General features: G+C 48.3%; 1 protein-coding gene across 3 annotated transcripts; it reads right to left on the reverse strand.

Annotated features, from left to right (window-relative positions):
- On the reverse strand, positions 1–27284 carry RPUSD4 (RNA pseudouridine synthase D4). Of its 3 annotated transcripts, XR_008537897.2 has the most exons (9): positions 27087–27275; positions 26527–26692; positions 25160–25361; positions 21291–21384; positions 21071–21215; positions 19834–19931; positions 18833–19259; positions 2247–2396; positions 1–1742 (listed from the first exon to the last, which is right to left on the reverse strand). XR_008537897.2 is itself a non-coding variant. In XM_009424455.5 (7 exons), the coding sequence occupies exons 1-7, from the start codon at positions 27273–27275 to the stop codon at positions 19020–19022; spliced, it is 1134 nt and encodes a 377-aa protein (XP_009422730.1). In that variant the 5' UTR covers positions 27276–27284; the 3' UTR covers positions 17599–19019. The 3 variants fall into 3 exon arrangements, 1 of the variants encoding a protein (XP_009422730.1); XR_008537898.2 differs by lacking the exon at positions 2247–2396; XM_009424455.5 differs by lacking the exons at positions 1–1742; positions 2247–2396 and having other exon boundaries at positions 17599–19259; positions 27087–27284.
- Between the last annotated feature and the right edge of the window lie 6 nt (positions 27285–27290).

The following is a 27290-nucleotide window of genomic DNA, read 5'->3' on the forward strand; positions in this document are numbered from 1 at the left end:
GTATCCAGGGCCCTTTTATTTTGTTCTTTTGGTCAGTATTTACTACCCATTTGACAAGCATGTCCCAAGCATTTCCTATGTACCAGGCCTGTGCTGGACACTGGGGATGAAATTGAGAACAAGCCATCCAGGTGCCTCTGCCCTGCAGGGCTGTCTTTAATCATGATGTCCAAAGCTGGCTCCAGGGGCTGCACTTAGAATAAAATAAGACAGTGATTTCTGGGTTCCTGCAGTTTCTGGGTTTCTGGAGATCTCCATGTGAACGGCCACCTTTACGTAAGCTTCATAAAGAGTATCTGCTTGACAAGAGCACTTTTGGAGTGAGATGAACCATTTTCGAATCTCAGTTCTGTTTCTCCTTGGTTGAGTTACACTTGATCTTAGCCAAAAGGCGGAGAAGTGATCCCCTTGGTTGAGTTATTTAATCTCTGGCTCATGTGTGAATTGTAGACAATCCCATCCACCTTGCAGAATTATTTGGAGGGTCCGATGGGTAACGGCTGCAAGATAACAGTGTCCAGTACGTGGGGACACTCAGTAAACGGGGTGACGATTACCCCTGAGCACTGGGGTTTCAAATCCCAGCTGAAGATTGTGTTGGAGTTGGCATGACCTTGTGTTGCAAGACTGTGGCTCCTAAAATTGACTGGTTTTAAGAATCACTGTGAGAGCTTTTTAGAATTACAATTTTTCCAGCCCGAAACCAAACCGACTGAACCGGAAGCGGCAGGGATGGGCCTGGAAATGTGCATTCTCAGAGGTCTCCAAGTGTGCAATCCACAGTGCTAAGCAGCGCCTCTCAAATCCAGCCCACCCATTTATTTTCCAAAACTCCTGGGAGGGACGACAGAGGCGCAGGGCTCTGTGGAAGCCGGGCCTGCACCCCTCCCCCAGGCGGCCTCCTCTCCACTCTGGGACCAGCCCTGCCTTCCCCCAGGCTGCGGTGGGTCCCGGAGCACAGCGGCTGCTCATAAAGCTCCCGATGAAAGGCACGCTGGACAGGAGAGGTCAAGGTTCACACAAGCAGCTCCGCCTTCTGTTTCATTTACAAGTGGCAGTCACCTCATTAAACCCGGTCCCCCTCCACCCCTACCCCACCCTCACCCCCAGCCCACCGCACGCAACCCCACACCCGGTCCCTCCCGCTCAGCCCTGGCCGGCACACAGAGGCTGGGTTGGAGATCGAGTGGTCCAGAGATGGGCAGGTGACCTGCTGGACATGCCCACCCATACTCCAGACTTGCCTAGTGCCTAATGTATGGCATGCACTCAACACGTGTTTGTTAAACTTGGTGTTTATAAATGCATAAAAGTGGCATTTTGTGAAGTTGCTGCAGCACAACTTGGACTTGGAAAGCAGTGCTGATCCCTTCAGAGTCCTGGGGAGGAGAAAAGGCAGCGATTGCTGTGTGCCCCCGGCTGACTTTTCACCTCTCCTAGCCTCTGTTTCCTCCTCTATGAAGGGGTTACCGAGGTGATTAAATGGAGCAGGCCACACGAAAGAGCCTAGCTAACGACTGGAACATTGCAGCTGTGCAGTCGGTGTTCCTGAACCCACAGAGGGCAATGGAGACAGAACGTCACACAGAGTTAACTCTGCCCAGGCACAGTGGCTCACGCCTGTAGTCCCAGCTACTTCGAAGGCTGAGGAGGCAGGGCAGCTTGAGCCCAGGAGGTTGAGGCTGCAGTGGACCATGACTGTGCCACTGCATTCCAGCCTGGGTGACACGAGGAGACCCTGTCTTAAAAAAAAAAATTAAACAGAGTTAACTTCAATTATGATGACAGCATGGAGGCTGGCAGGCATGGGGGCTGTTAGACCACATAGAAGGACCTGAGGTCCTCAGCAGGGTTTACAGGTGGCTTCTGGGGAGATGGGAACCTGTAAGTCTGGACCTGAAGCAGGGGCTTTAGCCAGCCAGGCCCAGGGGCCGTGATGGAGCAGAGAGAAGCCGCACACCAGGCCTCGAGTGGAAGGGGCGCACCTGCACATCTGAAGCCTGGGGAGAAGCAGGCCTGGTGACTCAGTACGTGTCCAGCAAGGGAAGGGAGCCGGGCGAGGCCAGGGAGTGGACAGCTGGACGCCTGCTGGACCTCCCCCAAGGAAGGCTTCCGGGCTCCGGCTGAGGGATCATGAAGTGCTGAGGTGCCTTATGCCCAGGGGCCCATGACTGGAGTCGCCCCTACCATTTCATTTTAGTCTTCACGCCAGTTTATGAGCTACCCAAGCGTCCCAACTTTGTTACCTTAGGATCATTCCCCAGGGTCCCACGTACACCCCACTCCCCTGCAACAGGAGAGGCCTGCCTCGCTCCTCTTGGACTCAGCGCAGCGCTGGTGCCCATCTCTGAGTGGTGGAGGCTTCAGCATTTCTATACAGCAGGGGCCTGGGGAGGCTGGAAGGGAGGCATAGGGGACCGGTCATCAAACATTTGCAGAGCAGGCTCAGTTTGTTTGAGAGAGGAGCTGGTGGAGACCATCAGAGGCTGAAGTCCACTACGGCCCCACAGAGCCCCAGCTGCAGGATGCCAGAGAAAAGAGCGCCATTCCTGCCTCCGTCTCTGTGAAGGGCGTCCCAGGCTGGGACTGGGTGAGGTGAAGGAGGTTCCTCACTTCCCTGACCAAGGCCCTGCCCGTAGCTCTCACCACCCTCTCCTCGCCTCTGCCCATCCCTCCTTGCCTTCCCACACAGGTCTTGTGGGGGCTCAGGCACCCTCATCAGTACCCCTGCATCATGGGGCCGCTGCTGGGCCTCCCCTAAGCGGGGCTCTCCCCAGTGAAAAGGAGGCTGAAGAGAGGATGGCGCCGAAGCTGCCACCCAGAGGAGAGAAGGGAAATTAACACAGAAGGAGAGACTGGAGAGAGAAAATAAGAGACAGAAAATGAGAGGCAGGGAGCGAGGCAGGTGCGAGGGGACGAGAGTGCAATCTTAACAGAAGGGGAAGGCACTAACCAGGGAACACATGCTGGGGCACAGAGAGATGAATATGTATAAACACTGAGAGTCAGACAGGGACACAGACTGTTGCAGGGACCACAACAGAGGCTGGCAGATGATGGGCGGCCTGTCATCTTTTGGAGCCAGGCCCTGTTAGGAGAATTCTTGGCCTCAGTTGATGCTGGGGGTAGGATGGAGTGTGCCTTCCCCTCCAATTTTTCCAGCTGGAACCCTACATTCAGCTCCAAGCTTTCCCCATCCTTTCTGAGGTTCCGGCTGCAAAGACTCCCAGGACAGGCCAGCCGTGTCGCTGGGCCTGAGAGTGGCCCACCCAGGGCCCACCTTGGGCAGGTGGGGGAGACCGTGGGCTTCCAGGAACAAGGAGCCCCCAACAAGTACAAGAAGGACCCTAAGGGCTGGGTAGGGTGGCAGGGTGGCTCACACTTGTAATCCCAGCACTTTGGGAGGCTGAGGTGGGCAGATCACGAGGTCAGGAGATTGAGACCATCCTGACCAACATGGTGAAACCCCGTCTCCACTAAAAATACAAAAATTAGTCAGGTGTGGTGGTGCGCACCTGTAGTCCCAGCTACTCGGGAGGCTGAGGCAGGAGAATTGCTTGAACCCGGGAGGTGGAGACTGCAGTGAGCCCAGATCACGTCACTGCACCCCAGCCTGGTGACAGAGCGAGACTCCATCTCAAGAAAAAAAAAAAAAGAGGACCCTAAGACCCACCAGCCAAACAGATCCTCCCACACTCCTTCCAGGTCTGCACCGGACACAGCTGGGCTAAGTGGTGACCTGAGACCCAGGGAGAGCTGAAGCCGGGGAGTTTCTGGGTGTCTTGATGTTGAGGGGTAACTTGTCTGCTGCTTGGAGGGGTCCTTGAGTTACCGGCTGAGAGGATTATCAGGACGGCGCAGGCCTCCAGGTGTGCCATGGCCCTGACTCCGCAACAGCTCTGTGCTACCTACCTCCCCCTCCCTGAGCTTTCTGACCTCTGCCCTCTCGTGCTCCCCTCCCCTATGGGTCAGGATCCAAGCTCCCCAAGTTTGCTACTTCTCCAGCCATGTCGCTCCCTGCCCCAAGCTCTACACTGCAGTAACACACCACACTACTTGCAGACACATCTAGAAACCACAGCACTCCTTCCTCTGGAATGCCCCTCCCTTCTCTCCACCTGAAAGCTCTCAGGTCCCCATGAAGGCCCCCTCCCCACCCAGGCTGCATCGGCATTTTGCTAGTGATCTCTGGATGCCTGGGTGCCTCTCCTGCAATCTCTCTGAAACATGTCAGGTGCTCCAGGACAGGGCTACAGCTGCATCGCGACACCCACTACGGCCAACACATAGCCCGGGCCCCTAGGTGATGGTTGGACAAATGAGATGTGGTCAGGATTATAAGCCACACCTCGCCTGACTGGTTCTCCACTTCCTTTTTGTCTTTCCACCTAGATGGCAGGTGCACTGTGGGCAGAAACTGTATCTTCTGCTTCCTTGCCCTCTCCCTAGTTTCAGACAATGTTGTGCATGACAGACACTTGCTGACAGGAAGAGGGGTCAGAGTCTTGCGTGTCCCAAGGGATCCACCTGAATTCTTCAAGGACCCTGCGTTCCGGGCACCAGGGACAAAGCCAGGTCCATGTGTGGTTTCTCTCTTTTCTAGGGGCTGCAAGTTGGAGAGATGCCCTCCCCTCCCCATAGAATCCCAAACCCTGGTCTGGGGCTCATTCAGGTGGATTTCGGGACAGGCCAGAGGGAAGGGACAGCAACGGAGAGCTGGGGATGGGGGCGCTTTTCCTCGGAAAATAATGAGGCAATTAGAGGAGGCCGAGAGCAGTTCCAGATGTGGCGGCTGACTGCTGAGATAGTGACGTGTACTTCTAACATGTCAGCACGCTGGGGACTGAGGCTGTCTGCAGCTGCTGCAGCTGTCACCTGGCCCCACTGTGCTGCTGCGGTTACCTGGCCTAATGGTTTTGGAATGAGCTGGGCTGGGGCCCACGGCCTAGAACCCTGGTCCCCAAAACTTCTTGCCAGAAAGAAACTCAACCTCAGTAAAAGCCCCATCTGCTGAGGGCCGTCAAGACATTCACCGTCACCTGCCTCGCCTTGAAGTTCAATCCCCTCCAGGACAAGCTTTCAGGGGAAGCTCGGAGCCTGGCCCCGAGCAAGCGCTGGGGACAGAACACAGTGTGGTTGGATGTGGCCCTAGGCCCAGAGTTGCCTAAAGTCCAGGCACGGGAGACAGGACAGGGACAAAGCCCCTCCGACAGGAAGCAGCCAGTGGCTGGCACTGATCAGGTGCACACAAAGGTGTCTGTGTTCCTGTCTGGCCCCTCCCCAGCAGGCCCTGGACCCTGCCCTCTCCATCCCATCTTTCCCAGGCGTCCTGAGCTGCCTGGCCTTTTCAGCGATTACTGGCACAGGATACCAGCACTGACAGCTCTTGTCACAGTCCCCCAGGCCTCATTCATGCTGGAGAGGTGAGGACAGCTTAATTCCCAAACTCAGACACAGGATTGCCTGCCAGATAGGGCATGGGGCTGCCACTGACCCCCACCCCTCCCTCCCTAGGAGGTGGGCACCTGGGAACAAAGCCTCTGGTGTCCCCTCTGCTCTCCTCCCTCCTCTGACCTCCCCTTCCCCTCTTTCTGCACCAAACAGCAGGTGCTGATGGCAGCTAAATTGTCCAGGGATGAGTGATGCTGGGTGCTTAGGAGGATGAGAAGGAAAGAGCTTTGGACATGACAACCTCAACCCTTCCCCACTCCAGCCCCCATTTGGGGACAGAGAAAGGAATTGATGTCAGATGTAGGGGCTTCCCTTAGCCCCAGTATTCTGAGCTTCTGGCCCCCACACCAGGAACCAAGGAGCACTGGCTTCATGCCAACACCTTCAAACCACCCCACACTCCGTGTGGAACCCAAGGCCCTTCAGGAGCTGTCGGACAGCCCCAGGGAGCTGCTGGCCATGCTGTGTTCTCCTGGCATCTTCCCACTCCCAGGCCAGCCACCTTGGCTGGGGGTATCTGCCATGACCTTCACTCCCTGAGCCCTTGGTCTTCACATCTATGGTGGACAATCCCAGATGGGGGTTCCCCAAGTCCCGCCCAGTTTGGGAAACAACTGTGCCCCCTCCCATTTCCGAGGCCATCTCCTAAGCTAGCCTGGGAGCTCCTCACATGTGCTCCTGAGGTTCTAACAACCACTTGGGCACGGCCTGCCCTCTCCGGAGTCAAAGCCACTAATTCAGCTTGGAATGCCCTTCTCCATATGCAGTGTGGAGGAACTGACCCCCTTTTTCTGCTTTTCCTTTCCTAGTTCTCCCCCAAACTACAGTCAGAATAGCAGAGTTAGGGCTGTTCTTCATTCCCATTAGGACTCTAGAAAAACAGACTAATGGCCCCAAAAAGCGTAACCGCATGACCCTCCTCCTCTAGAGAAAGTGCTAGAAATCTAATCGGGCAGCAACATAGCACCGTGGGTAAGGCCATGCGTCCAGGCCTGTTTCCTGGCTTTCTAGGTGCGTGCCCTCAGGCAGTCTGCCCAAGCTGATTTCCTCATCTCTGAAATATCTCCTTTGTGGAAGCACTGCGGGATTCAATGAGCTTACACAGCACAGCCCCAGCACCGTGCCTGGCTCGCGGCCAGTGTCCGATAGAAGCCAGCCTCTGCTGCTGTGACCACCTTCCCCAGCAGTGGCTGGTGTGTGCTATGGGCTGACTGTCTCTCCCAAATTCCTGTGTTGAAGCCTCAACCCCAGTACCTCAGAATGTGACGACCCTTGGAGATAAGCCTTTAAGGGGGTGAGTCCATTGAAATGGAGCCTCGAGGACGTGCCCTCACCCACTCTGACCAGTGTCCCTGTAAGAAGAGGCAATCAGACCACAGGCCACACCGAGGAGAAGCTGTGTGAGCGCACACAGAGAAGGCAGCCATCAGCAACAGAGAGGCCTCCAGAGAAACCAAGCCTGCCAACACCTGGATCTTGGACTTCCAGCCTCCAGAACCATGAGCAAATGAATTTCTGTTGTCTAAGCCACCCAGGCTGTGATATTTCGTTATGGCAGCCCCAGCAAACTGTGATATTTTGTTATGGCAAGCTGCAGTGTGACCAGTCACTGCCTGGGATGCCAGGCCCCAGAAAGGACGGGAAGGGCCCGGGCAGGATAGTAAAAGGCCCGATGTCCAGGTCCCTTCTGGGAGGCTTCACTTCCAAGTACAGTCTGGATTTCTAAACTGGATCCAAACATTGAGTTTCTACACTGCCCTTCTCTGAGATGCTGAATTTGTGGGTTCTAGTAAGGGATTAGGGGTGTTGTGTCTTCTCCCGAATAAGTAATCTCGGCATAACCAGACTTAGGGTCTTGAAACTAGAAAGGATCTCAGAGATTGTCTTATCTAGAGACTGAGATCATCAACTTTGTCTCAACTGCCCATTTTACAGGTGAGGAAACTGAGGTCTGGAAAGATGGTGACACAGCTAGCTAGCGGCAGAATTTAAAAAGAACCCAGTTGCCTTGTCTTTCCATTAGGAGACCTGCCTTCCTGCTCCAAGTGTACACTCGCTCATCCCTGGCTGGGATCTGGGAAGGCTGGAGAGAGGAGAATCGGGACTTCTCTTTTGGTCTCTCAGCACCTGGTTCACTGGAGAAACACAGGTTAAGAGTGGGGCTCCCAAGTTAGACGGATGGGTCAAAACCTAGTTCTGCTGTGTACAGATGTGGCCTCGGGAAATCAATGGACCACTCTGGGCTTCATGTTCATCATCTGTAAAATGGAAATAAAAACAAGGAAGAATAGTATATCCCTCACAAGGCTATTATGGGGAGCTTTTAAACATAACAGGCTCCACATAGGCCACAAAGGTCGAATGCAGAAATTACCACAAGTGTTGGCTTTCGGGGGTCCGTGTGGGAGTAGGGAAAGGAAGAGTGAGTCTCAGCTGTGATCACAGGCCCTCTAAGCCTCTTGCTTGCTTTCTCTCTTGGAATTTTCTTTCCTAGGCTGGAGAAGTAGGGTGACAAGGGAAATCTGGCTTATAACTCCAGAAAATAAACCCAAGGATACTTCTGGAAAATTCTGTAACTTTAGGCAGGAAAAAGGCCAGACTCCCCGGCAGGGCCAGGACGGGCTGGCAGCCTTTCAGACACGGCTTGACCGAGGCCCTGGTGTGAGACAGAGGCTCGGAGGACCGCACAGAGCCCAGGGCACAGTGGCTCGCTCCCTCTCTGTCCTCCTGCCACCTTCCAGCTCCCGCCCTCTCTTTTCCTCTGTCTTCTTTCCCATGAAGGTGGCACCTTCAGTGGCCAGTGAGTCCCTGGCAGCTGTGAGTGAGTGAGCCCAGGCTTGGCAGCTGTCTGTTAGCAACGGAGTTGGAGCATCCCAGCATGGGGGTGATGCCCACAGCCTGAGTCCCCTTCCAGCATGGGGAGCCCCTGATTCCAAGGGGGAGATTCTCGCTTGACCCTCAGAGCGGTGTTGTATGCATGAAGTGATGACCACATGCCCCTTAAAGCCAACTACAGAGAAAGTGGGTGGATGGGTCTGGCCACCACAAGCTCCTCGGAACACAGGCTGGAGGTCTGGGATGAGGGGCCCAAGGCTGTCCACCTGGGCGGCAGGGAGGCCCGAGAGGACAAGAACCAGCCCCAGAGAACGGAGAGATGAAAGAGGTGATGAGGACAAGCTGGCGTCTTCCTGGAAACCTGGATGGGAGAGGAGGCAGTGCCAGCCGCTCTCCCCGTGGGCCTCCCCCCTGCTTGCTCTCTGACCTCGCTGAGCACATCAAAGCGGGAGCCCCTTCCCCCAGGCTGGCTCCCTGAATGGCCCAGGTCATCACTGGCTCCTTGAAGCTGCTGATGGACAGACGGTAATCGCTCCCAGCCTGCTGAAAGAGGACGCGGCTCCAGGTCGGAGCTGGGCCTCGGTGGGCTCCCTGCATGGGAGGCTGTCTTGGCTGCCCACTTCTCGGTCCCCCTCACGGCTCCCTGGGACAGTCTGGTTAGCTTGCCTTGGGGAAAGAGGGTGCTTGGGTAGCTCTGATGCTGGGGTTCAGAGGCCCACAGGCGCAGCAGGTGAGATGTGCAGAGACCTAAGGGGTCTGAGGACCCCTCAGTCCATGTCAGACAGGCCGTGGGAGCGGCAGAGGATCCTGCAGGAATGGCAGGAGTGAGGCCTGCCCTGGGGAAGTTCGTCACCCAAGAACAGCAGAGGATGAAGGGAACAGCCGGGGCTGGCACTCACACACTTACGTGTCGAAGACACATCATTGTAGCAGAGGCATCCAAGCTGTCACTCTCTTACTTTCTCTCCACTATTTAGTAAATAATGCAGGGAAATAATCCATTTACCTGATTGTGCTTAGTGAAAATTGTACATAACTATCAATTAGTGCATCTGATCAGCAGAGATAGCAACTTTTTACTACCTTAAACCAAAATTAAATCAGCAAAGAGCTAAGAATGCTTGACGTTTAGCTACACTGAGCTCACGTAGTGGGTAAATGCCTGTTCCTATTAGGCTTTTGGGTAGTTGAGGACAGCTTGACTATATTTTCTACATTTTTATAATGAACATGTAACACTCTTCTCACTGAGTGTGTAGGAATCAAATTCTATTTCAACTTCACTCAAAGAGCCCAAAACATGACCTCCTACTACTCCATCCTACACGAGAGAACAGAAAACCCAGCGTCAGGCTAGCTAAAAAAGTAGGGGGCCGAGATTTACAACGCTGGAGTAGCCACGGTGAGGGTTATCAGGGGGTTAGAAAAAGATGGTAAGGCTCTTGTGCGGGATACTTCATACTCGATTAAATCATGTTCCCATTTTTTGTAGTAGCTTAGCCTGGAGAGGGATAAAAGCTGGAGTACTGCTGCCATCTGGTGGCAACATCAGAAAATGCATTTTACTGCGTTCATATTAATACAGTAATAAAACTACATTTTACCCTATGAAATTGTCTATATTTGACCCAGTGTAACCATCAAAAATCACAACTTACAAAAATATTACACTTGGGAAAGAACAGACTTCAACAAATGGTGCTAGGACGGCTGGCTACCCAGTCAAAATTGGACACCATCCTTATACCACACACAGAAATGATTTAGGATTATAGACCTAAATCTAGAAAACTCTTAGACAAAAATACAGAAGGAAATCTCCAAGACTTTCTATTAGGTGATGGTTTCTTAGATATGACACCAAAAGCACAAGCAACAAAAGGAAAAATTGGACGACATCAAAATCGACAACTTTCCTATTACAAATAATATAATCAAGAAAGTGAAAAGACAACACAAAGGGAAAAAATATTTGCAGACAATACCTCTAATAAGACAGTGGTATCCAGGCTGGGCGCAGTGGCTCATGCCTGTAATCTCAGCACTTTGGGAGGCCAAAGCAGGGGGATCACTTGAAGTCAGGAGTTTGAGACCAGCCTGCATGGCGAAACCCCATCTCTACTAAAAATACAAAAATTGGCTGAACATGGTGGTGCATGCCTGTAAACCCAGCTACTGGGGAGGCTGAGGCAGGAGGATCACTTGAACCCAGGAGGCGGTGGTTGCAGTGAGCCGAGATCACGCCACTGCACTCTAGCCCAGGCAACAAGAGCGAAACTCTGTCTCAAACAAACAAAAAAGTGGAATCCAGGATATATAAAGAACTCCTACAAATTAATAATAAAAGCAAATAACTGAATTTAAAAATGGGCAAAAGATTTGCATAGATATTTCTTTAGGATGTATAGTCACCAAACACATGAAAAGATGCTCAGTATCATTAGCCACTAGTGAAATGCAAATCAAAACCACAGTGAGAAACCACTTCACATCCACTAGGATGGCTGTAATCAGAAAGATACGTAATAACAAGTGCTGGTGAGAAACTGGACCCCTCATACATTGTTGCTGGGAATGTAAAATGGTGCAACCCCTTTGGAAAACAGTCTGGCAGCTCTAGAAACAGAGTTGCCATACGACCCAGCAATTCCACTCCTAGGTAGGTACCCAAGAAGTTAAAATACACATCCACATAAAAGCTTATACATGAATGTTCAAAGCAGCGTGATTCACAATTGTCAAAAAGCGGAAACAGCCACCAACTGATGAATCGATAAACAAAATTTGGTATATCAATACAATGAAATATTATTCAGCAATATAAAGAAGTAAAATACTGGCCAGGTGCTGTGGCTCACACCTGTAATCCCAGCACTTTGGGAGGCCGAGGTGGGTGGATCACTTGAGGCCTGGAATTCAAGAGCAGCCTGGTCAACACGGCAAAATACTGTCTATACTAAAAATACAAAAATTACCCGGGCATAGTGGCACACGCCTGTAATCCCAGCTACTTTTGAAGCTGAGACACGAGAATCGCTTGAACTCAGGAGGCGGAGGTTGCAATGAGCCAAGATTACGCCACTGCACTCCAGCCTGGGCCACAGAGCGAGACTCTGTCTCAAAACAAAAACAACAAAAAAAGAAGTGAAAGAGTGACATGTGTTACATTGTGAAGGAACCTTGGACACATGACACTAACTCAAAGAAGCCAGTGGCAAAGGAGCACATACTCTATCATTCTGTTTATATGAAACATCTAAAATAGGCAAATCTATAGGGAAATAAGAATCTTTCTATTTCCAGAAAATAGATTAGCAGTTGTCTACGGCTGGGAGTGGGAATGGGGAGTGACAGCTTAGTGGAAGCCACCGTCACATGTTGCATAGAGGACCGTGTCGGCCTCCTCGCTGGTCTCCACACTCCTGTGTTTCCTGACAAAGCATTCTGCAGTCCTCTGCTGAAGGTCCGACAGAGTGAGCCAGGAGTAGGCAAACAGCCCAAGAGGTGTGGAGGGTGGTTAGTCCTCGAGAACTCATATGAACAATGCAGGGGTTCGGGATGCAGATACATCTAGGAGGTAGGGGCATGTGTGTGGACAGATTCGACGGTGGTGAGAAGGCAGGGGCCAGCTGAGCCTTCGGGGTGTATCTGACTAAGTACAAGTCACCATGGCCGTGCCCTCACAGCATGTGAAAATACCTGGGAAAGGCCGGGCGCAGTGGCTCATGTCTATAATCCCAGCACTTTGGAAGGCCGAGGCGGGCGGATCACCTGAGGTCAGGAATTTGAGACCAGCCTGGCCAACATGGTGAAACCCCGTCTCTACTAAAAATACAAAAAATTAGCCAGGTGTGGTGGCAGGCACGTGTAATCCCAGCTACTCGGGAGGCTGAAGCAGGAGAATCACTTGAACCCAGGGAGCGCAGGTTGCAGTGAGCCAAGAGCATGCCATCACACTCCAGCCTGGGGACAACAGCAAAACTTGGTCTCAAAAAAAAAAAAAAGAAAAAAAAAGAAAATACCTGGGAAAGAAGAACTTCACCCATCTGTATAATCACCCCTGATTAAAATCCCTTTCCCACTGCAAGGATGGCAGCAGATGACAGTGTTCCACAGCAGGTGCCAGGAGGGAAGTGAACAGAAATATCTCAAGGCTTCTTGCCTGAAAGGATCCTAAGGCCACAACCAACAGGGGCATCTATGCAGACAGCCACCAAGGCTGGTCACTTGCTGGGGGACAGCAAGGTGAAGGGATCCCTAAGAGAGGACATCAAGAGATGACTAAGGGAGTGGGGGATGGAGAGGAAAACTCAGAGTTCTATAATAATTTGCCTTGCTTTCGTCCTTGGTTCCTGGGAGAGAGAACCTAAATCCTTGGAATTTCCCAAGTGATGTTAACATTTTTGTTATTCATCATGAGCCCTAATAGTTTATGCTATTAAATGTGAGGACTCACGGTGGGGCCTTAGTTTCAGGATGGGTAGTTTCAGGCTGGCCATGCAAAAAGACCGACCATGTGATTAGAGGGTTGGCACTTTGAACCCAGCAGAACCGAGTTCAACAATGTAGCCAATAGTTCAACCATGACAACATAATGAAACCCCAATAAAAACTCTGGACACCAGGGCTTGGGTGACATTCCTGGCTGGTGATGCACATCCATGTGTTGGGAGGGTGACACGGTGGGCAGAGGACATGGTAGCTTCATGCTGGAGACTCTCCCAGACCTTGCCCATGCATCTCTTCTTTTAGCTGGTCCTGATTCATGCCATTTTATTGCTACAGCAAAACCATAATAGTAAGCATAGCTAGTGCTTTGCTGAGTTCTGGGAGTCATTCTAGTGAATGATCAAACCTGAGGGGTTTGTGAACACTCTTGAATTCATAGCTAGTTGGTCAGAAGTACAGGTGGCTGGGAAACCCCAGAGCTTGCAGCTGGTGTCTGAAGTGAGGCAAGTCCTGTGGAATGTGCCGTTAACTTGTGACATCTGGCCTAACGCTGGGTAGCTGGTGTTTGAATTACATTGCCCTGAGCCAGCAGATTTTGCACCGCACTGGGAGAAAGCTGTCTGCATCCACATGGCATGCTTTGCACAAGCACAAGCAGGAGGCCATGTTTTTGTATATCCTACCAGGCACTCTGGCTAAAAGCAGTCCAGAGAGCCAAGGACAGCAGACCTAGAAAACATGGTGGGAGGCTGCTCTATTTGCCTGTCCTGTTTAAAACAGGTACCCCCTCCCACACTGCTCTATCCCCAGGAACCTGGGGATGGTCTCAACAGCCCGTTGTGAGTTTGGTTTCTGGTGCAGGTTGCCTATGATCCTATTTCTAACTCACTATGCCCTTCCACCTCCCAGACCTATCCCATCATAGCTGAAGGGTGGGGACGGTGAAATTGGTACTCAGGAGATATTAGAATTAAAGAGGGAAGTGCATTTTAAGAGAAGAGTTTTAGATGGAACTGGCAAAGAATTAGTGGCTAATTGGATTTGGGGACTGGTGCGAGGGAGGAGTTAAGGGTGATTCCCAGGTCTCTGGTGATGTCATCTAAACTAAGGCAGGTAAGAGGACAGGAGCAACAGGCCCGGAGAGGGAGCTCCCAAGGGGAGACGATCACAGGCAGATGGATGTGAAGATAAGGAGCTCAAGGGGGAGATCAAGGTCAGAGACAGACTTGCGAGTCATCAGCACACAGGTAGAGGCTTCCCAAGTTGGCCCAGCTCTCCCTCTGGGAGAGGGGCAGGATGCCAAGATGGAGCTCTGGGGGGCACCATGCTGGGGCCCTTCAAGGAGCCTGGAAGGAGGTCAGACAAGGAAATGCAGGAGGAGTTCATGGAATCAAAGCGAGTGAGGAGCTCAGAGTGGGCAATTCGGTTATCAAATGCAAAGACGTGTGATATGAGGATTGAGAAAGCACTCTGTGGGCTTATTAGGTTGGGCATGCCTAGCACGGAAAAAAACCAACTACCCAAAAGCTGCCTCCTGGAGCAGAAGAGCCAGTGCTGCCACCAGAAGGGGCACTGGGAGAGCCGGCCTCCCCCCTCTGCTGAGCACAAGCACCTCCCAGAGCTCACAGCAAACAAAATCCCCACGTGGGCAAGGAGCTGCTGCTTTTCATGGCAAGCCTTTAGTTCTTGATTTTTCATTTTGATTTTTTCTTATTCTTTTTTTAACCAGAGTCATTTGAGCAGAATAGTTCTTGATTTTTTAAATCACGTGCATATAGACCTTTGATAAAAATAGAAATTTGAGAAGCCCATTTTCTTATACTAATTACTGTATATGACTTAATACTAAATCATATCTTTTAGCTGGCTCTAATCAGTATTTCAAAATAGATGAAGTTCATTTTAGGCACATTCCAACCTCCTTTGCTGTGTAACCCATTTCTCAGGCCACACTAACCTGGGGTAAAATTCCTCTTATATTATTGTCAGTAATTAAAGATAGCCACTGGGCCAGGCACGGTGGCTCACGCCTGTAATCCCAGCACTTTAGGAGGCTGAGGCAGGTGGATCACCTGAGGTTGTGAGTTTGAGACCAGCCTGACCAACATGGAGAAACCCCATCTCTACTAAAAATACAAAATTAGCCGGGCATGGTGGCACATGCCTGTAATCCCAGCTACTCGGGAGGCTGAGGCAGGAGAATCACTTAAACTCAGGAGGCAGAGGTTGCGGGGAGTGGAGATCACGCCATTGCACTCCAGCCTGGGCAACAAGAGTGAAATTCTGTCTCAAAAAAAAAAAAAAAAAAGATAGCCACTGTACCTAGCAAGACCCACTGCTCAGGCAGTCCAGATCCCACTAAGAATCAGAGAAATGTTAATCCTTTCTTTAGGCCTAAGAAAACACAGAAAAGGAAGAACTTCATCATCCTTCACCCTTGCCTGCCCAACTACGGCAGCAGTGTGGGATGCTACGTGGTTTCTTCAAGCTGCTCCCCGTCTTCCCAGCTGACACCTGTGGCATGTGGGCTAGTGCCTGGTCCCTTTGTGGTGCCTTCCTGGGTACCTGGGATTTCGTCAAACACCCATAAGACCAGGGGTCCTCTTCATCTGTCTCCCTGAATTAAAGTCAAAGATCAACACTTCCTAAGTGTCACATTCCTGTCCCTTTATCTCGAGAAGCATCGTTTACAAGAAATATAAGCAGCCACACTATAGCCCGTGGGCTGAATGTGGCCTGCCATAAGTTTTTGTATGACCTGTGAGTTAAGAATGGGCTTTACATTGTTAAATAGTTGGGGGAAAATATCAAAATAATAATTAGTGTTAGGGACTGAATTGTGTCCACTTCCCTTCCCCGCTCAAAATTCATATATTGAAGCCCTAACCCTCAATAGATCTGCATTTAACAAGGTTTAGAAACCAGCGGGTGCCCCACCCCTGCCCGACTCCCATTTCAGAGAGGCTGGGTCCCACCTCTGTGGCCAGTGTCCTGGGCTAAACGGCCTGACGTGACGAGCAGATTCCCACACCTTGTCCTCCCTGCACATCCGGAGCAGCATCTGTTCCCAGACCATAGCACCCTGGGACCCCAACACTGGATCTGACTCCAGACAAATCTGTCACACTGCTTTACTGTTTTGTTTTGTTTTTTAATTTGTATTGAGACAGAGTCTCTCTCTGACACCCAGGCTGAAGTGCAGTGGCGCCAGCATGGCTCACTGCAGCCTCAACCTCCTGGGCTCAAGTGATTCTCCTGCCTCAGCCTCCCATGTAGCTGGGACTACAGGGGTGCCACCATGCCTGGCTAATTTTTGTACTTTTTTGTAGAGACAGAGTTTCGGCAAGTTGCCTAGGCTGATCTCAGAACTCCTGGGCTCAAGCGATCCTACCGCCTCGGCCTCCCAAAGTGCTGGGATTACAGGCATGAGCCACCATGCCCAGCCTACCACGCTTCTTAACCCAGGTCCCTCTCAAGCTCAGATGGTAACTAATTACAAGCAGATGACATGACCTAATATTTGATGTTTCTTATGGTGTGCTTAAATGTTCTATTAATTTTTAAAAGGCCATTCCATATTTACAAATAAAAGTTATTTAAAACGCAAACACATTTTTAAAAAATCATACTTTTATGGCTAACGAATCAACATACAAGAGCATTTCAGCTTACTCTGCCTAGCTATAATCACATTCCCTGCATGCTTAAAAGCTGCAGATCAACTAGGTTATATGAGGTTGTTGTCCTGGTCCTTAAGCACCCCCATGAGTCAGTCGACACTAAAGAAGACAGCCCTTTTGCGGGGCACAGAGCCGCTGACCTCGGCTTGAGAAAGGTCTGGGAAGGTGCAGCAGGGCAGACATCTGCCCCAGTCTCCAATGTGGTGACCCCGTATCCCAGGGAAGCTTAGGAATTCTCAAAAAATCAACTGTCACTAGCTTGGTAGCTCCCAGTTCAGCAACCAACACAAAACCCAGCACTGAAGCGCTAAAGAGTCACGAAGAACAGTAGGGCAGCATTTGTGACAAAGCCGGGCAGACAGAACGACACAGCTGGTTCTCAGTCTAGCTCCAACGTGCCCGCCTGGGGAACAACAGTCCCGCCTCACACTTACTTGTCAGTAAACCACACAGCTAACTGAATTTTCCCAGCTAAAGAGAGCTCCCTGAGATGAGTGAATATCCCCAGATACCTTCAGCCTAGTAAATATTCAGTTTGCCAAATTAAAGACTAGATTTACATCTTGGAGAAGACCATATTTATATATGAGAATATGAGAATATAAATCACCTGTTACTTCTCCAAAATGTATCCTGACTAGCTCCTACTTTTCTACATTTTCCAATTCTTTTATTTCCATCATCTGTTCCTCTAAGATTGTTCTCCTTTTTTTGAGACAGGGTCTCACTCTGTCACGAGGCTGGAGTGCAGTGGCACAATCATGGCTCATTACAGTCTCAACCTCCTGGGCTCAGGTGATCCTCCTAGCTCAGCCTCCTGAGTAGCTGGGACCACAGGTGTGCGTGTGCCAACACACCCAGCTAATTTTTGTATTTTTTGTAGCAACAGGGTTTCACCACGTTGCCCAGGCTGGTCTCGAATTCCTGGGCTGAGGTGATCCGCCCGCCTCGGCCTTTTCGGCCTCTCAGAGTGCTGGGATTATAGGCGTGAGCCACCGCGCCCAGCCTGTTCTCCATTCTTGTGGGTATTCCTGTTCATCTGTTTCCCTGAATTAATGTCAATTATCACTATTTCCTAAGTGTCACATTCTTGTTCCTTTTTCTTGACTAGCATGGTTTACTAGAAACAGAAATAACAGCAAAAATATTTAGGTCTTATATAAACAAATATAGTCATCTCGTCTGTGCTTTCAAAGTTAAATTTATTATGCACAGTAATGGGTATCATGGAGACGGGGAAAGGGCTAGAAAGTGGCATCATCTATACAGAGGGAACATATAAAGACTGTCCCGGGGTGTACCCCCCTAACTGTGCTGTCACTCCAACTCTGTCAGAAAGAAAAAGTAGTGTGAGGTGTATTTGTTTGCAAGAAACAAGGTGGAAACTAGATGGACCAGCTGAGCAGGGAGGCCAAGGTCATTTCCATCTATCCCTAATGGTGTTCAGTATAGCCCTCTCCTTCCTGAGACCTAAGAACAGAAGATATGCTTCCACAATAGAGATTTTTGATTTTTTAATGGCAGCACTCTCATAACTACATTCACGGACCAACCAAAGCCATCTCCAAGTCTAGAAAGGATACATACTACACGCAGCGAAAATGCCAACCACTGATCCAGAATTTTCAAGATGGCACCTTTCCCCAAACTTCCATACCATTCATTAAACATAGACTGCAAACTGCTAGCCTGTAGACCAAATTCAACCTCTAACTATTATTTGCTTAGGTGCCTAAGCATCTTTAAAAATTTGATTTAGTTGGCAATACACTGGGAGGTTTCACATAAATATCTAGGTTTCCAGCTTCTCTGAAGAAATGATAAAATCCATTCCCACATGGCAACAACCAGCTGGAGCTAACAACTGTTAGATAGCATGCTGCTCCCCGCTACTGCCTTACACCCAGCCAGCTTCATGTGTGCATGTTATCTGCCTGCCATTCACATCGGCTCTCCTTGCTCAGCAAATGTCCCACCTCAACCTCACACTCAATACCCTTATAGAGTTCAGTAGGGCACCCACACTATAGCTGGGCAATCCCTGGATGCTGTGATATTTGTTAACCATTATGTTCTTTCCAACCACGGGAACCTTCTTAAGAGCTCAAGAGCTTCACTGCTGGATAAAAACAATTCCTGATCCCGGATTCTGACCTTTAGTTTTCCTTTTCCAGTCACTGCCCCAGTCTGCCTGGCCCTGGGCTCTGTTCCATATTGGCAATGAGAGCCCACGGCAGGGAGACTTCCAGCAGGCTTTTCCACAGTGCAGCCAAACTATCAGTAAATAGACTTTGTTCTCCATTAAAAGCCCTGTAGCAGCTGAGTTGCTTTACCTTATCCCACCTGGCTCTTACGCAGTCTGTTCCAAGTGAGAAGTTAGCAGAGTCCTGTAAACAAAGAACAGTTCAGGGGCCAACCTGCGCTCCCAGGTGCCAGGGTGCTCCCAGGGTCTTCACTGTGCTCCCAGGTGCCAGGGTGCTCCCAGGGTCTTCACTGTGCTCCCAGGTGCCAGGATGCTCCCAGGGTCTTCACTGTGCTCCCAGGTGCCAGGGTGCTCTCAGGGTCTTCACTGTGCTCCCAGGTGCCAGGGTGCTCCCAGGGTCTTCACTGTGCTCCCAGACACTTGGCTTCATTGTTCTCATTTTGATCCTCATTTGGCATCTCTAAACGCAGGCGGTGCAGGGAATGCACAAAGAAGCGAGGAAGTTTGCAGACCAAGTTGAGTTCCTCCTTCCCGGACCCCAGGGCAGGCAGGATCAGCTGCCGGGCGTGCAGGTGAAGGGGGATGTAGCGGGCCTTCGACTGTTCTAGCCCCAGCTTCTTCAGGGTGCCCACAGACAGCTTCTATACAAAGAAAGGACAGACCCTTGAGAGCAAGGCCAACAGTCCACCCTTGATGAACATGCAAGGTCAGGGCACTTCTACTTACAGGGAACCAAAACTAACCCCCTGGAAGACACAGTAATGGAGAGTCTGCTTCAGTGGCATGTCTAAGAAGGGCTCAGAACTCAGGTAAGGGAAAAATGACCACACCAAAGACATTCTTTTTGGCCAGTGCTTTTTGGCCTAACAAGAGAATGGGCTGTGGTATAAGGATGAAAAGGCTTTCCCTGCGGTTTTTTAGTAGCACCATGAAAAGCTGCTCCCAGCCTTCAGAAACACCCCTCCCCTTGTCCACAGCCTCCCAACAAAATCTGAATAAACAAATGTAACAGTAAGCTTTTCACTAACAGATCCTGCAGTTCCACAAGGACAGTAACCAACTGCTCCTAAATTTCTCTAAAATCAAGATAACGAGCTTGGTATCATGTCTGAAGACAATCAGTAGGCTTTGTTGTAACTCATTTCAGAGTTTTAAGAAAAGGAACGCCTAAGTTCTCTCCCGTATCTGCTGCACATTGGGTCAAATTAGTATTACCTGGGGGGCCAACCTATTCCAGTCTGAGTACTTGTGATCACCAAGGATTGGACAATCCAATCCAAAAGACAAGTGAACTCGAAGCTGATGTTTTATTCCTTAAAAGAGAGAGAGAGAGAAAGAGAGAAAACTCGTGAGGAGCTACAGAAACAATACCAGTATTGGCATCTGCTTCAAATCGTATTACATCAAAGTGCAGTAAACTGGCCAAGTCCCAACTATAATAAAGTATAACAAATAATATAGCAAACTATAAGTTATGTAGCACCAGCCAGTTTAGGAAGTAAACGCTGTAAATACTCTAAGTACCTCTCCCCACCACAATTCCCTCTTTCCACCATAGATAACCATTATCATGAACTTGCCGTCTACCATTACCCTAACTTTTTAGTAATTTTACTACATAAGTAGTATTGATTTGCACATTATTTGAATTGTAGTAACATATACATAAAATTTCCTGGTTTAACCACTGGCATTATACTAAATGCCAAGTCAGTGACATTAGGTGTATTCACACTGTTTTTGCAACCACCACCACCATCCATCTCTAGAACTTTCTCAGCTTCCCAAACTGAAACTCTGGACCCATTAAACAACAATTCCCTATTTATCTCCCCTCCTTTACCCTACCCTAAGATTTTGGCAACCACCATCTACTTTCTGTCTCTATACATCTGACTCTTCTAGGTACCTCACATGAGTGGAATCATATAGTATTTGCCCTTTTGTGCCTGGCTTATTTTACTTAGCATAATGTTTTCAAGGTGCATCCATATTGTAGCATGTGTCAGAATTTCCCTTCCTTTAATTCTTTTAAAGCTGAAAATAACATTCTATTTTATGTGTATGCTACATTTTGTTTCTCCATTCATCCCCCAATGGTCACTGGGATTATTTTCACATTTTGTTGCTGTGAATAACGCTGCTATGAATATGTGTGCAAATATTTGATTTTTGGGGTATATACCCAGAAGTGGAACTGCTGGATCTTACAATAATTCTGTTTAATCGTTTTGAGGAACCACTCTACACAGTTTTAAATAGAGGCATTCAACCTGTTTGTATTCTTTTGCTAGCCACAACCATCTCTATGGGAGTCCCCGGCCTCAGATCAGCACCAGAAGCACATTCTCACACAAGTCAGCCACACTACTAGCTGCTCAGAACGAGGCCCTGGACAAAACCTGGTGGCACAGGGTTTTGTGATCCCACTGCGGAAAAGTGACACTCTCACCAGTGATGGGCTGGAGCTCCACGAGGGCGGAGGAGAGAGTGCTGCTGAGCACCTGGTACTGAGTTACAGCAACTTGCGCATTCCGGCTGCGCCGCACTTTCACCATTTTCCCATCATCCATGCGGTAGCTCGGGGACAATGTCATCTGAAGCCAAAGAAATCAAGATATGATTCCCAAGGAAGAGCAGCAACCCATGCCTCAGGGAGGCTGCTCGCCCACCTTGTGGTGTTGCTGCTGGCCCTGCGCCTCCTTCTCCACAATGGGGATGTCCACGACTCCTGCTGAGGGCATGGGGACATGCACAGTGATGGCCCTGGGGGTGACACAGATCACTGCTTTAGCCAACCAAGCCAGAGAAGAACTCCTAGATTTGGCCACTTAGAGGATTTCACGCTGGACCTTCTGCACTAACATGTGATTTCTTATGATTGAAGGATCGTGCAAGATTCTCTTGGTGTAATGCTTAGCCTGAGAGCTGATAGATTTCACAAGCTTATCTTTTTTACTACTAAAGTCACACATGCTAATTGTAGAATATTTGGGGTAAAAAAAGAAAAAAATTACATTAATAACATGGTCTTTCCAGCCTTTAAAAATGGATATGTACAGTTAAAATAAAATTATGGTAATATAGTTTTGTATTTTTTTTTCAAATAATAAAAGATTGTAGATTCTGACTGCATGGTAAATGAACAAATGAATAATTGGATGAATGAACCTAATAAAACAATCAGAGAACCGTTCCTGGCTCATTTGCCACATAGGTAAAACAGGAGGGAACTGTACCCGAAGAAGTCACAGGGGACAGGCGCAGTGGCTCACACATGTAATCCCAATACTTTGGGAGGCCAAGGCGGGTGGATCACTTCAGGTCAGGAGTTCAAGACCAGCCTGGCCAACATGGTGAAACCCCATCTCTACTAAAAATACAAAAAAAAAATCAGCCAGGCGTGGTGACGCGTGCCTGTAATTCCAGCTACTTGGGAGGCTGAGGCATGAGAATCGCTTGAATCCAGGAGGTGGAGGTTGCAGTGGGCCAAGATTATGCCACTGCACTCCAGCCTGGGAGACACAGCAAGACTCCGTCTAAAAAAAGAAAGAAAGAAGTCATAGGTACCACAACCACAACTCAATAACTCATTCCAAATCACTTCTGTTGGTGTTCTCCCTCCCATGACCTCATGACCTCACAGACAGGTAGAAGACTGTTTAATCTGTCTGTAAATTTATGCCTCTTTCAGGTCAATGATGGAAAAGTCCATCTGGGTACCTGGTGGTCGGTTGTATAATCACTAACCAAGGGGTCAAAATCCTACTCACACACACTATTTCACAACGCAGACACTCCACTTCAGTTTCAGCTACTATCTGGTACATTTTATCGTATTTTACAGATTTTGTAGATCTTCTGTGACAAGAATGCCCTTCCTAATGATATGACACTACAACTCAAGAATGTTCAATCAGCAAGACCCAACTGATTGATTTCAATTCCTCCATGAACCTGATACCGAGAATGGTTACCAATTTTGAACCTTAATGGACATTTTTCACAAATAACATAACATGTATTTTATAGTCTTAATATTTTGATTGCTTGAATAGAAAAATAAGTCTCTATTTTTTATTTTTTAACTTTTCCTATGAACTAGGTACTGTGTTAAACATTTCACAAGAATCAATCTTATTTAACTATCTCATAAATCCTACTGTTTCCATTTTTCAGATGAAGAAAACAAAGCTTATGGACATTTAATAACCTGCCCAAGGCCCCACAGCTGTTAAATGACACAGTTGAGAGTTGAACACACATCTTTTTGAGGTCTTAGCTACTGTCCTAAATTCCTCCATTCTCCATAATCTTATCATAGTTCTTAAATTTGATTGTATATCAAATTTTAAAATACAGATGCCAATCCCCACAACCACCACACTTACGAATGAGAACTTCTGTGGGTAAGTCTCAATCATACAGATTTTTAAAGGGTTCCTCAGATTCATAAAGTATCTGCAAAATCTGTAATCTAAAAAGGACTAAGTATTCATTTTATATTCAAAATATAAAATGAATACTTACAAATCAAATAGAAAAGAATAAACAACCTGGGCCAGACACAGTGGCTCACGCCTGTGAGCTGTAAGTGCTGTAATCCTAGCACTTTGGTGGACAGATCACTTTAGGTCAGGGGTTCAAGACCAGCCTGGCCAACAGGCTGAAACCCCATCTCTACTAAAAATACAAAAATTAGCTGGGCATGGTGGCATGTGCCTGTAATTCCAGCTAGCTGAAACATGAGAACCACTTGAACCAGGGAGGAGGTTGCAGTGAGCCAAGATTGTGCCACTGCCCTCCAGCCTGGGTGACACAGCAAGACTCCATCTCAAAAAAAAAAGGCCAGGCACGGTCTTAAATAAAAAATAATAATAATAATAAACAACCCTGTAGAAAAATAGGCAAAAGAAATAATCAGTCTGTTCCCAAAAGGGAAACTCAAATAGCCAATAAACATGTAAAAAACATGTAAATTGATAGCCAACATCACTCTTATACAAGGAAATAGAAAATATCTTTTTTTTTTTAACTTATCACAGTGGCAAACCCTTTAAAGATGCTTTGGCTGATAAGGGGAGGTGGGTACTCACCACTGCTGGTGGGAATGTAAACTGATAAAAAACCTTTGTGGAGAGCAATGTGAGTACTATTAAAATTTAAATATATAAACCATTCAGCTCAGCGATTCAATTTTTAGAAATTTATCTTAAAAATACATTCACATATTCTTTGCAATAGGCTCTAAAAAATGAGAAATTACCTAAATATCCATCCATACAGCGGTATTTCACAGAGCAATTAAAAAGGAGACAGCTCTAAACGTATGACACAAAATGCTCTAAGATATATGATCCAAGTGAAAACTGTAGGGTACAAAACTGTGTGTGAAATACACTAGCATACAGTAATATGCTTATATATGCTCGATAACTCTGGAAGTTTACAGAAGACACCAGTCACAGTGATTGATGCTGGGGAAGGCAACTGCACAGATGGGGAATAGAGGGTTTCTTTTTTGCTCACGCATCTTTTTTCTATGAAAAACACTGAGGTAAACCTCTATGTGCTAACACAGGATGATCCCCAAGACATAGAGTTGAGCAGGGGAAAAAAGTATAATGTAAATTGTACAATGTGATATATATATAGATATATATGTGTACATACATATGTACACACGCATATACTGCATACACCAGACACGCATATACTGCGTACACCAGACACGCATATTCTGCGTACGCCGGACACGCGTATACTGCGTACGCCGGACACGCGTATACTGCGTACGCCGCACACGCGTATACTGTATACACTAGACATATATGTAAATGCGTTGAGTAAGAACCAGAGGAATAAAAACCAAACTGATTACATGGGTTGTTACCTCAAGAGAAAACACTAGAATGGCAGAATGGGTGGATTCTCCAGGAGTTTTTCACATGATCTTTGTTGTTTGACTATTTTTAGCATGGGAATAAAATCATATATTACTTGTATAATTAATTAATTTTTTTTTCTTTAGAGACAGGATCTCACTCTGTCACCCAGGCTGGAGTGCAGTGGTGTGATCATAGCTCACTGTAACCTCAAACTCCTGGGCTCAAGTGATCCTCCCACCCTGGCCTCCCAAGTAGCTGGGACTACAGGTATGTGCCACTATACCGGACTAACTTCTTACTTTTTATAGAGAAAAGGTGTCACTATGTTGCCCAGGGTGTTCTCCGACTCTTGGCCTAAAGTGATCCTCCCACCTCTGCCTCTCAAAGTGCTGTGATTACAGGCGTGAGCCACCATGTCCACCCCATGCTTGTATAATTAATTTTTGATAATTTTGATGTATACCAGAATTAAGAACCACTGTTCTATCAGACTTAATATTCTAAGCACCAAAGCTGTTTCACATATTTTTTATAATCTCGCAGGTCATAGTGCAGTGCCTTCTATTAATGGGAGTTTCTGTTTTTAATGGATAAATAGGTGAAAGAAATGCCTCCACTTATACCACCTCTACTGCCATCAGCAGGCCTCATACCAGTACTTCTTCACCACCTGACGGGTTCTAAACAACTCTTGGACTTGATGTGCCATGTCCTTGTCCCAAGCCAACACCATTACACCTGTGGTTTCCTTGTCCAGCCGGTGGCACAGATGCAAGGGCTCTGCCTTGTGGCCATGAAGCATCTTTGCCAGGATAGGTAGTACATCAGTGATGCAGAGCTGGACCCCAGGGCCACCTAAGAAGGAAAAAGCCAAAGGTTTGAGCGGCCAGGAAAAGATCTCGCCAAAGAACTCTCCTTGGGAGAAAAGCCCTTAATGGATAAACTGTCAATATTTTCTAGAGCCTTACTACTGAAGTGTGGTCCAGAGACTAGCAACAATGGCATGTTTAGGGAGCTTATTAGAAGTGAATCTCAGGCTCTCAACCTAGACTACTCAGTCAGAATCTGCATTTTACAAGCTGCCCAAGTGATTCAGAAGCATATTAAAGTTTGAGAAACACCATTCTAGAGCATGTGGCGTCCTCTCAGACATACTTTGCAAAACCATGAGGCCTTCGAGAAGCATTAAATAAGAGTGATTAGGAGGATAGACTTCGGGGTTAGACATTCCTGGGGTTCTACTCTACTCTTCTTACTAGCCATTTTTTTGACCTTGGACACATTACTTCTCTTTCCAACTTTGCTTTCTCGTTATAAAATGTAAATATCTGGAAAACAACTTCATTGGGGAATGGAAAGGCAAAAAACTGTTGCGAAAATAAAGAGAGAAAAAAATTATACAAACACTTGGTGATGTGATTTAATTCCTTGTCTTTATGAACAACTATCTCCGTATCTCCCCAAAAAGCATTACCTTCTTCTAGCTAAAATGGGCCTTTTCCCTCTTTCACAAATGCATTTTTTAAATCAATCTTTCCTGATTCACTTCAGCTGTCCCTGACAACTACATGCAACATTTGTTGAAACACATTTGAAGGTCCACTAAATTCCAGTCACTCTGGGGTTGTATGTTACATATACTCCAACATACACACACACACACACACACACACACACACACACCCTTTTTTCTTATGTATCATTTTCTCATTCCCAGTTTTGATGGAAGATAACCTTTAGTCTAGAACCACACAGCCTTTGTATATCTCTACAGCGATCCCTGTAGTCTGCACACAGCGTATTCTACGAATTGCTTACTGTCAGATGTTTAGAAAGGGAGGACTGTCTTATTTATTTATTTCTGTGTTCTCGGTGGTTCCTTATATTGGACGGTAGTTTACAAAAGTTTAATTAATTTGAATGCAAGGCTTTAGAGTGCACCACAAGTAACGTCTCAGTTTTCCTCGGTTGTAGCAGAAAGCAGCTGCAGGTCCCTCCACCTTTCCCGCATGGTCCTTACCATGCACAGGGAGACCGTAGGGCTTATTGATGACCACAAGGTTCTTGTCCTGGTGGAGAATTCCTCGGGTCAGTGCCTTAGCAAGCACGTTGGGGTGGACTCGCTGCAGCTGCCGTGTGAACCGCACTATTTCTTGCACTCTCCGCTGAACAGCGTTTGTGGACACCTAGGGAGAAAGAAGGAGCCGTGGGGAATGCCTGGTGCGGAAGCCGTGGAGAAGACCTTCCATAAAGGTCTGGGTGAGAATCTGAATAGGGAATGACTATCTTTGCATCAGACCCGCGCCGCCTTCGAGTAATTTGAGAGCAGAGATACCCATCTGTCTAACCTGCGTACCGACGCAGTGGTTAGGACTGAGCCTGACAGTAGCCAAAGATCCAGCTCACGGGAAAACACCGTACCCTTACTGACCCCTCCCCTCCGCCTTCTCCCCATTCTCCCACCTTGCGTCCGGGCTATTGACTCACACGCTTTCACTCAGAGGACCCTCCTACCTACTCCCCGTCTGGGAAACCAATGAGCGCACTGCCTCTTGGGAGTTCTGGTCCCTTCGGACTCACCGGCTCCTTCTTTGTGTCTTGTTCCCGTTTCTGGGCTCGGAGCTTCTCTGCTAATCTCTGGGCATTTATGGCCGTAGAGGCAGCGGCAGCGGAACAAAATGGCTTTGAGACGAGAGTGAAGAGACTCCCGCAACCCTGGCCGTTTCCCCGGATCCAGGGGCCCGACGCGCTCCACCTGCGCGCCGCCATCTTACAAGGAAGGGC

The sequence above is a fragment of the Pan troglodytes genome, chromosome 9, assembly GCF_028858775.2.
Source record: "Pan troglodytes isolate AG18354 chromosome 9, NHGRI_mPanTro3-v2.0_pri, whole genome shotgun sequence".
In the NCBI taxonomy this organism is placed as follows: Eukaryota; Metazoa; Chordata; class Mammalia; order Primates; family Hominidae; genus Pan; species Pan troglodytes.